The following is a 12,372-nucleotide window of genomic DNA, read 5'->3' as shown; positions in this document are numbered from 1 at the left end:
TTGCCTCTGTACTAACAACGGTTTGATTTCATTTGTTTTATATTCTTAAATGATATGACATATTTACTGACCCAATAGCAGACCAAGATAATGAAAAAAACTATAGTTTTGATTGATAGAAACTATTGATAACTTGTGTATGAGCATATGGTTTTCAAAACCGGACTGGACCGGACGGTCGGACTGGAAAAACCGAAACCGATTAGGTGATCAGTTCCGTTTTCCCCAAAAACCGGATCTTTCCTTAAAACTGTTGATTTTTTTCAATGAACTGTTGAATCGGGCAGTTAACTGTTTAAACCGTTAGAATGGTTTTGATCGTTTTTTTATTTTTGTCAGAACGGGCTAAGTGTTTGGTTTGAACGGTTGGACCGTTTGACCCGGTAACCGGACCCCTGACCGATTTGGTCACCGGTTGGTCTTAAAAACCATGCTTTGAACCTTGATACCAACCAATCTACAACAGCATTTGTCTAATTGATTACGTTCAGCTTGTCTCTCTCAGATGCATGCTCCACAGCGGCTTCACAAGACCCTTTCAAACAATCAATAACAATCTTAAAAGTTTCAATTTCCTTGTATGATTATTCTATCCTACGTTCCTCCCTCCCATCTTGTGGGTTTTCAATGCAGTCCACAACTCCTAGATGATATCCCAGTAGGTTTACTTATAAACTGAAGCACTTTTCCATTGTTGCCACGAACCAGCCCCATTATAGTGCAATAACCATTTAAGTTTCTCGAAGCACCAAAATTAGTTTTAACTTTTAATACTATCAGCTTTCGGTGCTTTCATCACCTAGATCCTTTTTTTTTATTAGAATGGTACCTGCAATCTCATTATACATTGTATATTTTAACACAAGGTTCTTTGCCTTATCAATGACTAATGGATGGTGAAGGAGTTCTTGTATTGTATGTTTTTCTGTTCTTATTTACCATTGGATGGGGCCGGGATGCTTGGAATTAGAGTTATCCAAATTTGCTTAGTGCAGCTCTTAAAGATGTGATTCACATCAATCTCACTGCAGAAAGCACAATTTAGATCTGCATTAACTCCTCGATTTCTAGGAAATAATTTGGTGGAAATTTTATTATTTTACAGAAGGAACAAGAAAATTTTGATCTTAAGGGGGCAATTAAATTTACAAACTTTATCAACTCTCCGTTAGAGTGTATTGATCCAAGTGTCCAGCAAGGAGGTACGCAAAATTGACCAAGAACATATCCTTGGGATCAAGTCTCCACACAATTCTATCCCGTTTGTTGCCTGAGGGAATTACTAGATATTTAATTTTCTAACTTCCACTGGGACTAAGGAAGCTATTTTATGATCCTACCATTGTTTAATATAATGGTTTATAACATCAGAATGCAGAAACCATCAAAGTTTCTTTATTTTTTTCCTGAATCTCTCACTATGTTCTTAACGGGTTCATCACCCTCCCATATGTCCTTCCATTAGTTAATGGATCTCCCATGACCAATAACTTTCCCTATCCCTTTTTTTAGAAGGTCTGTCAGGTTTAGGATCCCCTTCCAAACCCAAGATATTCTTTCTTCTTGGCACTAGTATTTATTTCTAACAACTAAGGCCATGTTTGGGAGTTCTTAAAAATAAATGCTTATTCAAAATAAGTGTTTATTTGGGCCAGGGCCACACCATTAAGCACTTATTGGTGTTTATAAATAAGCCCGAAATAAGTGCTTAATTTAAAAAAGCCCAAATTTCCAGTTTTTTTAACTACTTATACAATAACCACTTATTCATTTTTTCTTCCAAAAATACCCTTAGTACTTTTATAAAGTGGTTTAGTAAAAGTGTTTTCGTATAAAAGTGTTTTTATAAAAGTAATTTAATAAAAATACTTTCATAAAGATATATTTTGAAAATTTGAAAGAAAATGAAGGACAAAATAGTCACAAATGCTTATTTAACTGCTTATTGGAGAAAAAGACTACCAAATGCTCAATATGGAATAAGTGCTTATTTTTTTAAATAAGCACTTGAAAAAGTTGGGTGTCAAATGCAAATAAGTGCTTATTCAAATAAGCACTTGATTTTAAGCACTTATTTTTAACATAAACACTCCCAAACATGGCCTTAGACCTATAAGTTTTTGGGTAGGTCATAATTCTCCACCCTTATTTGGCTAAATTAACCGCATTGACCCATTCCATTTTTTTTACACCCCAACCACCCCATCAGCTAGGTAAGCAAATTCTTTTCTAGTTGACAATATCAAAAAACTTCTTTTCTTTATTCCCCCATAGGAACTGTTGTTTTTCATCTTAGCTTTGAGAAAGATAAAGGATCTCATTAGAAATTGAGGGATAGTCTTCTATTTTCATCCACTAGGTTTAGCTTGAATTTTCTCCAATATTTCTTTTATTTTTAGAGCAGAATTAACTGAAGGTCTAGCAAATATGAGGAAATTGTCAACGAATTGGAGAATAGGGATTTTTGGCTCTTTTCTTAAGACTTAGCTCCCTAGTATATAGTTCTTATTATTGGCTTCCTTACAAATTAATCTTATTCGAGTTTCCCCACATTAAAAAAAAAGGTATAGGGACAATGGATCACTTTGTCTAATGCCTCTCCTAGACCTAGAAGGAGGCATTAGTCGAAATATGAAAAGATATTGTACTAATACACTTCATTACCTAATTCACCCATTTACTAATACACTTTGAAAAGGAGAAACCTCACAGGATTGGTTTTAGTCTATTTACAAGAGTCTTGACCATTATTTTGTATATCGCATTGCAAAGATTTATTGCTCAGAAATTATCAATCATTTCTGGATTTACAACCTTCAGAACCAAAGCTACATTTCCTTTGTCATTTTCCCTGAGTGGAAGAAGCCAGAATTATTTGTTCAACCGAATCTTTGATGGTTAACTGGGATTTCTTAGACGGTGTTTGGAACTGGTGTCATTACTTCAGAAAACGGTGACACATCAATGTCACGTTAAAAAATCGATGCTTCAGAAAATAGTAATATATTTGGAATCGTTTTTATGGAAAAACGGTTCTAAACCATGCCTTGAAAATCGAGAAGGCATGACCTAGGGAAACTCTGAATTCGACATTTTTTCAATTTGGAGTTCGTTGCTACCAACGAGGACATGATGTGGTAGTGACATGGACTTCCTATAATGGGTATCAGTGCTGAAAATAAATATGGAGCACTTGTACCAAACATAAAGTGTTGTTGTTGCCCTAGTAAACGTCCTACCTGACAGCAATATTTCCAAACAAAAAAAAAAACACCATTTTCTCAGAAAACAATGCATCGATGCCAAACATATACTTAAAAAATAAAACATTTAAACCACCTAGCTCAAGGGCCTATAGATCTTACATGGAATTTAGGGCTTCCCAAAATTTACTCATAACTGACATCCTTCCCCAATTCCTCATTTTGTTGATCAGAGCAACAAGGAAAAATCCCATTAATAAATTCATCAATACCCTCAATTGAGTCAAACTTAAATCTATCTTCAAACTTCTTTTATTTTAGCAAAAACATTCCTCTTCAGTTTCACTGCTTAACATTAAAATGATAAAAGCTAAAACAATGATTTTTAATTTCATCATCATCGTCTAAGCTTTATCCCAACTATATATATATGGGCCTTCCAATGTATTCATCATTTGTGTCAATTGAAGAAAGGGAGGTACCATGGAGGTGCCATACATTGGGCTGTCTACGTGGGCCTGAATTGAACTTTAGAAGAGAATTCTTAATCCAAAACCCAACTCAACCGACATTTATTGTGTGTCTGTAATATGTCTGTCTGTATGTATTCATCAATAAGTATATATAAAAGCCAAACATGAATTTAATATTCTTAGGCACCATAACTTTCTTGTGATATATAAGCTAATGCTAAAGTCAATCAACCTTAATTGGCTAATTCTAAGTTTAAAAAATGGTTAACATTTTTAGGGTCAGGATTGGGAGTTCAACAACTCGGGTTGGGTTGAGATTGAAGGTTGACCTCAATGTTACCTAACCTACTAACCTAGCCTGACTTAAACACCTAGATATGAACAAAGAAAAGAAACTTTGAACTAAACTTCAGAAGAGATATCAACATCCAATATCTGTTTAGCTAAGGGCCATTTCAGAACATAATGTTAATCATGGAAGTCAGCACCACGGTAGCCTTAAACCACAAAAGGACAAGACATAACAACCTCTGACCTTGACCTTTTGTCCTTTGTGATTTTAGGGGCTCGTGGCCATAGAGCCCACGATATGATGTCTGAGAATAGAATTCGTTTTTGACATTGCAGATGTTGGTGAAACTAGAGGGAGTTGATGAACTACCACATGCACAAGAAGGCTGAATACTCACTCATGCTTATATATCTTTTATTCAATAGAAGTGATTTGGTTAAAATCACCAGCCTTCTTACAGAATTTCACTGAGTTGGGAAATAGAGAAACCAAAACTATTAAGCCCAAAAGGTGCATCAAATCTCCTATATATGATTAACTTTATCAGTGCGTTCATAAACAAATCCTGGTGCATGTTTTCATTGCGAGTGGGTCAAAACCAGTTCTTTCTCGGCCCCAAAGATATGAACGGAGGAAGTGAGGGATAAAAAGAGATTAAAATGATCTAACCGATCAGAAAATCAGAGTGACGCAAATGGGTATGAATCCTTCACCGAATGGCTTATGGCATGAAATAGAAGAATGAAGCCCCTTGGCCTTACATGGAAGAAGAAGAAGACATGGGTCACCTTCAATTAGAACAAACAGTCACTAAATTGAGGAATAAAACGTAAGGGAAGGAAAATCACTGGCATCAGCTAAGGGATCGTTCTACAACATGAATGTTTTTGTTTCGTTTGTTTTTGGAATCGCCACATCAACAAACAAACAAAAATATGTTCTTGAACTCTGTCTGTATTTTCAAATGGAAAAAACAAATTGGTTTTGTTTCAAGAAAACAATACATGTTTTCGGAACCAACAAAATACTAGCTTTTAAAACAAAAATAAATTTTCTAGTATAGAACTTATATGATATTATGGAAGATGATGTTGAATAATTAATCAAATGAAAAAATGTTTTTGAAAACAGAAAACAAAAACAAAATATGTTTTTTGGTTTTAGTTTTGAAAACAGAAAATATATACACAACCAACCAAGAACATGTTTCTTGTGTTTTTGTTTTAAGAAACAATCTGTTTCAAACAAGATGGTTTTGATTTATTTTTTGGAACCAACAACAAAAAACAAAACAAAACAGTTCACATTATAGAACACCCCCTAAATCATTCATATCATATTGCTAAATCAAAGACTACCATCACCAAGAGGCTGCACTGGTATTTCAAAGAGCTTCGTTTCATTTCCTGCTCAACTCTATAAATTCTTTCAAATCTTTGTATTTTACACATTGAGGCGTCTGTGTTAATTTTTTCATGCATGGACCAGAAGAGGTCAAGAGTTAATAACAATATTAATTGAAGAAAAATGGGTTAATTAATTATATGCTCAAATAAATTATATATCCGCCATTAGAAGAAAAGGGGAATTAAAGAATCAAAGAATCACGGTGTAATTGTCCTAGTGTGCTGCTGCTGCCTAACTCCCATCAATTTGGGCACAGTTTCTCTGCATGAATACTTTGTACTGGATTATGGTTGACATAATGATGAAAAGGAGTAGGTTTATCTCGAGTGCAGCAACATGGACCACTATCAACTTGTGATAAATATTAAAGACTACTAATAGAGACCAGAAAACATTAAAACACTAATTAGATCTTCCTGGGATCAAAACCTTTGTGGTACGAAGCTTGCACTCTCAAACTCTATAAAAGTTACAAAGAAAGTAAGTACAAGGCTTCATGAAAGACCAAAAACAATCATTGGGAAAGCAGAAAACTGGTTAGCAGGACAAGCCTGGAAAAGAAAGCACTTCCTTTGGTGAAAAGAAAAAAGTTTCTGAGAAAAGTGCATGCAGTGTGAGTATATAGCAAGCAGAGATTTATATTTAATTGAGACTCCAAAGAAAACCCAGAAGAGAAGAGAAAGAAATGGGGAAGCCAGAAAATATTTAGGACTTAAGCTGATGATTCCCATAGAACTGAATTACATTGTTTAATGGGTGAAAGTGCGTGTGTCAAGAGAAGAATGGTTAAGCTTATAGCTACATGAAAGATTAAAAAAAAATATGGGGAGCTGCTGGGACCAGCTGGGAGCTAGTTTGAGTACAAAGAACATGATGAGCTGGGCTTTGAACATCTGCCCCATTCCAGACAAGCAGATTTTTATTTTACTTACCTTACTTGTCGATCCTCTATTCCTTTACTGCCGTAGCTTTACATTGATCAGGCTAATGAGATGAGAGAAAACTGAATAGAACTTTAACGTAGTTCCAACTCCGTCTTTGTCCTCGTTTGTTGCCTTTTTTTTTTAAGTGTTTAATTGTTTGCCTCGAAAAGGAGATTGGAGCTTGGTTCAGAGCAGTGCACGTGTAATCCAATACCCGATATTCATGTCTCCTTCCCGCCTCAGACACCATCCAACCATGGATACATCCTACACTATGTCCAAGGCAACTCTAAGAAGCCCATTACCCTTTTGCAGTCTGCATTGCCACCTTCCCCATTTCCCTCACCGGTTCACCAAATGAAAATCAGCCTTTCATCTCATCGATCTCGCATCAGCAGCAGTAATTCTAATTCTAATAATAATAACAACAACAACAAATTGTTCAGTGTGGAAGTAAAGAAAGGGTTTAGAGATAGGTGGATGCGTGATGATGGGTTTGAGTCTGCTGACAGAACGAAATGGATTCAAGTTGGAGTGGTGGACAGTAGTGAATATCAGAAGGCCTTATCTTGAATAGTTAAAACTGAGAGGAGCTCAATCAATCTAAGTCTTGAATGCTTGGTGGGTGTTAGGGTTCTTCTCTCTCTCTCTCTCTTTCTCTGAAGATTTTTTTATTTTGGGCAGGGAGGGGGGGCTGAATCATCTAAATGAAGCTTGATCACTCAGACAAGATAACCACTAACAAACTGATAAAGGCAAAAATTAGAAAGACAATACTCGTCAAATTTCGTTTGAAGAGAGAGAGAGAGAGAGAAGAAGAAGAAGAAGAAGAAGAAGAATTGTCGGGCAAATTACCGGAGCTGCAACAGAAAAGGAACTAGAAAGAGGGAAGGAAAGATAGTCCAGCCAACATCAATTCTTCTTCTTTCTTCTCCTTTCTCTTGTTGTTGCTGTTGAAGTTTTCTGTTCTTCTGTATGTAGTGACATTGGCCATGGTTTCCGAAGCTCTTCTTACCCCACCAAAAATTCATTGAATTCGTACATGATTGTAATTCTTCAATCAACCGTCGGCAGACTAATCATCCGGTCACCCCCGGAGGCAACACAAACACTACAAAAGAAAGGAGGAAAAGAAAGCTCGAATCACCAACACCACATTTCTCATTAGCTCCAATTCTTTCTGGGCTCTTTTCTGGCAATAAAAAAAGATGATAGAAAGGTAAAACAAGACTGAGAGTAGCTTGTCAAAATGGAGGGCGACCAGTGGCCCAATAGGCCTCAGCTGGTAATTGGCATGGAGTTAGAAGGTTTGGTGGTAAGCCATGAAAAAGAGGCATGTTAGGGTCGGGCAAAAGCTGTTGCTGTTGTTGTTGCTGTTGTTGCTGATCAACCATTCCTGGAGAGCCGAGAGGGCCTCCGCTCTGCATTGGGAGTGGTGGTTCTTCATCCTCAAGGGGGAGCCGTTCATAAGCTGCGTTACCGAATGAAGCTGCCATTATTACAACTGGACCTGAAGCAACCAGAGCACCAACCACACTTCCTCCCACTACTTGACCTTGTCCGCCTGCTAAGTAAATGGTCAATCCCGTCGCAGCGGGCGGAGCCGGAGGTGGTAGAAATGACCCAGAAAGAGAAAGGATTTCGAAGCGGCCATGTAAGGTCACAATTGCACCGGGTGTTGCAGGTTGCCTGAGAGTGACGTTAGTTACAGTGCCACTCCCACTTAAAATGCAGACTCCTCGCTGGCGCCTCCGGGCAAAGGTTGCGACACTCTCGCCGACATCGCACCCATTAGCGATCTCCATCACATGGGTTCGGAGAGCATTGGCACTATCTCGGGTTATGATGATCGGTGGCTTAGGCTTGTTCTTGGAACCAGCTGGTCTACCTCGTGGTCTTCTCGTCATTTCTCCTTCTCCGGCTGCAACAATCATTTCGTTGCCATCACCGTGGTTGCTGTTGATGTCATCACGATCGCGTTTCTTCCCTTTGTTTAGGCCGCTGCTGCCGCTGTGTTCATCTTCAGAATTCTGCTGCTGTTGGTGGTGATGATGGTGCAGATGTAGATCTCTTGTGTGGAAAGGAGGAGGGAGACCATGGCCATGTGCTGATGCTGTTACAGAATGATCCATAGCTTTTTTCTTTCCTTTCTCTCTCTCTCTCTCTCTCTCTATATATATATATATAAAGATATATATGTCTTCTACTTTTCTCTCTTCTTTCTCTCTTCTTCAAAAGAATCGAAACCCCGTCTTCCACATACACAATACCCAAGTAACTGAACCCCAGAAATCAGAGAAGTAACAGAGAGTGAGAGAGAGAGAGAGAGAGAATAGAGGGATCTTTTTGGAGAACACACAGCAAGAAAAAGATCAGGAAAGCCTTCTAGGCTGTCTCTCGTATCCCTTTTCTCTTTTAGTTTTTTTGATGAATTAATTGCTACTACCATTCACCAGAAAAGGGAAAAGGAGGAGGTTTTCGGCATCACCCACCGATTTTCTAGCTAAACCAGCCATCTTTCTCCTCTCTAACCTCTTATTAAGGTGTCTCTTAAGAAGTCTGAGTTTCTTATTTGTTACTGTTGTTGAGGGTTGAGGTAAGATGAAGAGCCAAGGAGAGTAGTGATTTGGGTCCTTCTTTTTGGGTTAGGGTTAGGTCAAGGAGACGGGTGGCTGATGGGTTTGGTTTCGGTAAGATAGCGTGCGCATGGGCGGTGGATGGGCCCCCTCTCCCTCTCTTTTGTCTCTCCCAACATTCCACGTTCTCTCCCCCTCTCTCACTCTCTCTTTCTCCTCTGTATATAAATGTCCAAGAAAGTAAATAATAACTCCGTCTAATCCTTCCTTATTCCTTTCCTACTAGCTACAGTATTTCATCTCATCACCCCTTTTGCACAAGAAGTCCTCCTCCTTTTCTTCTTCTTCCTCCGTTGGTTATCACTTGTAAATATGCTTGAATCCAACTTTCTTTTATCAGCTTTTCAATTTGAGAATTCTTGTAAGAACTAAATTCTGTTAATTAAGCCTTCTTCTTCTTGTCAACATCTTTAGAAGTAACTCAGACCCATTTTCCTTCTGCATCTCCTCTTTCATGGGTTCTCTTACCTTTCTAATGTTTGATTGTCTCAAAGCATGAATTCTTCACTTATCTTTACTGATAATATGGAAGATTTGGAACTCTTTTTTTTTCCTGATAAACAAAACTTAATTAAAAGCAAGAAAATATAAAATGTATGTAGCAGTCTAGTCTAGCAGAGAAGAGAAGCGTTCCAAGTGGTTTCTTGCTTTGATGCATGCCCAAATACTTAGTCCTAGAAAACGAATACGTAACTAAATTCTAAACAAAAACCACCTGAAGAGAAATTAATTTGACAGCCAATCTTTCTTTGATGCCCAAAATAATTTTGTTTCATCTTAAATGTTCCAATGGTTTCTTCATTCTTGCTCTGCATGTTGAAACCTTTTTCTATTCCAAGTTTAAGTGCGGGTATGGATATGAGGGAAGCCATGATTAGAGTTTTCAGTTTCCAGCGGCAGAAGAAGCTAAATCCAAGCTTCTCGTTAGCATGCACAGAAGGTATAAAAGGAGAAAAGGTACAGAGAATAGAAGCTAGCGCTTGTGATGACAAACATGGCTTCTGGGTATTTCTGGCATTCTATTTCCGTCCACCGGACAATCACCGTAGAACTGAATAATTCACTGATTTGAGGAGAAAGGTACAGTACAGTACAGTAATATTTGTATTATAACTTTTAGGGATAAGTAAGACAGGTAAAGACCGAGAGGGAGGGAGCGGGCGGGAGCGAGTCCCGCAGCACATCCCGACCATGAATTGGGATGTGCTGTGGGCATTGTGGGGCGCAGATGTGAACTCGGGGGGAGCGCATCTCCAACAGTGCAAATTTGATAGCATATAGATGGCGGGATGTGTCTGTGAGGTGAGTGTGAGACGCGCTTTGTGAGGAGCAGATCCCAATTGGGCAGTCGTAGAAGGAACCGGAAGAGCGCGGGAGGCGGGACCCTCACTATGAAAAGTCAGAACTTAATTGTCTTAAACGCTTCCAATCTCCCTCTGATTCTCCCAGCAAATTTTAACCTTAGTGGGTCCCATCCTTTTTGTCAATAACACGTGTCACCTCCCGGTTTTCCTCACTCATTTGGTTAAACCTCCAAAAGACCAATCAGTATAGACCACGTCACTTCTTGTACACATCTGGAAAACAATGGGTCCCACCTAAACATCGCCGCCACGCTGGCTAGTAGTAGTAGGAGGACCAATTTGGACAATGGGTCCCACCTAAAAGTATCTGACGGTGCTGATGCATTCACAAATCTTACCAACATTTGCATTTGGCAAATGGCAAAGGCAATTTGGCATTTGGCATCAGGAGGAGGAGGAGGAGGAGGAGAGGGGAGAGGGGTCCCACATTCCCACTCCCACTTTTGATCAAAACCACACAAAGTCATGATGATGATGATGAAGAGGCTACGCTGCGGTCAACCTCTGGTCTCGTGGGATTCCGGAACTGAACGTCACGCACAGACTTACATGTGTGCCAGTTGTCCAGCTTCTGGGTGATTGGGCGCACGTGCACACCTAGAGAAGATAAACGTGTGCGCATTGTGCACCTTCTCCTCTGGGACTCAACTGGGACTGGGAGTATTTATTGTATTAATGGACCATGGAGGAGTTCTCATCTTTCAATCTTATATTTATTCCTCGGTCTCTCTTTTCGTCTCTTTCTTTTTGTTGCTTCGCATGCAAGTACAGAGAGGATTGAGAAAGCTGAGTACCGTGAAACATGTGATGCCCCCTTGGGCCATCTTGAACTGACGGAAATACCCTTTGGAAAGCTCCATATCCATTAATGGCATTATCAGGGTTAAATTAAATAATGCATGATGTTGAGGGTAAAATGGTCCTCGAATGGAAAAACAAAGGAGGTGGGGTCGGATGATCCAGGTGGGAAAGTGAATCACTGGATCCGACATAAAAGAGCTGAAGGCAAGGGGCGGATGTGGAGCCCACTATGATGGTGATGTTAATGCCATCCATGATCCCATCCCTTTGGTGGGGTCCCAAAGGGATGGGTGGAAACAAGGCGCTAGACAAGATGCAGTCATTCAATCCTGTCATCTTAAAAACTGTCCCAGCCAACGGTGAGTTGTATTCCAGATAAAGTTGCATTGCATGTGAGGGAGTCGCATGGTAACCAAACTAAGGCATTCCCCTCCTCCTCCCCCCCCCCCCCCCCTAGAGAGAGAGAGAGAGAGAGGCTGACTGCATTGACAGACTCTTGGTGCAGTCACCATGGCTCTGCCCAAGGCATCTCTGCACCAGAGAAAATGCATGACCATATGTGGTTGGTTGGGGCACAGAGAGTGCTTCCAGTTACAGGAATTGCCATTTGATGACAGTCACTTCCCATCTACAATCCATTACAGCTTAAAATCCATCAATTAATCTTTTTTTTTCTCCCCCAGTTTCTGGACCCTGGACCCATCTTTAAAAAGGAAGAGATCTGATGATCAAAGTGAAGTCTTTTGTTTCACAACACTTATGGAGAGGTTGAGGTTACTGTTCTCAACATATAAAAAACTTTTGAAAACTTGTTTTTCAAGGTTTTCCCATCAAGTGATGAATTTGCTTTAAGACAAGACACTCAACATGAAATTGTCCCATGAAACCAAAATACCTTTCAAAGTTGCACTGCCGGCCCAATCAAATTTGGAACAGCCACTACTCTAACAGAAAGCTACATACATTCATATCCAAAGCTATTCTTCAAAGGTTATATATGCCAGACATGTCAAGCTCAAACCCTTTTCTTATTTAAATAGATATATTCCAATTCACACTCCCTTTCTTTAGGAGTTAAGGGAATCTACCAATTCACTAAAAGATATTGTTTTATTTTCAATCATATTGAAAAGAATTGCTTTAAAACTATTCTTTTATGCCTTTTCAGCATATCCTTCCTAAAACCTCTTTCACAAGTTTTCAGATATTGCATCAAATTTAAAAATAATAATAATAATAAAAGAAATAAAAGGTCCTGTTATATGAAGCTGCT

General features: G+C 39.0%; 1 protein-coding gene across 1 annotated transcript; it reads right to left on the bottom strand.

The window, feature by feature from the left end:
* Positions 1 to 5,965: 5,965 nt before the first annotated feature.
* AHL22 (AT-hook motif nuclear-localized protein 22) lies at positions 5,966 to 9,086 on the bottom strand. The gene is made up of 2 exons (XM_088902766.1): positions 7,154 to 9,086; positions 5,966 to 6,710 (listed from the first exon to the last, which is right to left on the bottom strand). The coding sequence occupies exon 1, from the start codon at positions 8,428 to 8,430 to the stop codon at positions 7,543 to 7,545; it is 888 nt and encodes a 295-aa protein (XP_088758892.1). The 5' UTR covers positions 8,431 to 9,086; the 3' UTR covers positions 5,966 to 6,710; positions 7,154 to 7,542.
* Positions 9,087 to 12,372: the final 3,286 nt, after the last annotated feature.

The sequence above is a fragment of the Nelumbo nucifera genome, chromosome 4, assembly GCF_055504915.1.
Source record: "Nelumbo nucifera cultivar China Antique chromosome 4, China Antique-T2T, whole genome shotgun sequence".
Classification (NCBI taxonomy): Eukaryota; Viridiplantae; Streptophyta; class Magnoliopsida; order Proteales; family Nelumbonaceae; genus Nelumbo; species Nelumbo nucifera.
The sequence above is the reverse complement of the archived record's forward strand: the minus strand, read 5'-3'. Positions and strand labels throughout refer to the sequence as shown.

Bases quoted from the DNA above. Each gene is read 5' to 3' on its own strand.
- AHL22 (XM_088902766.1), bottom strand. From the start codon at position 8,430: ATGGATCATTCTGTAACAGCATCAGCACATGGCCATGGTCTCCCTCCT.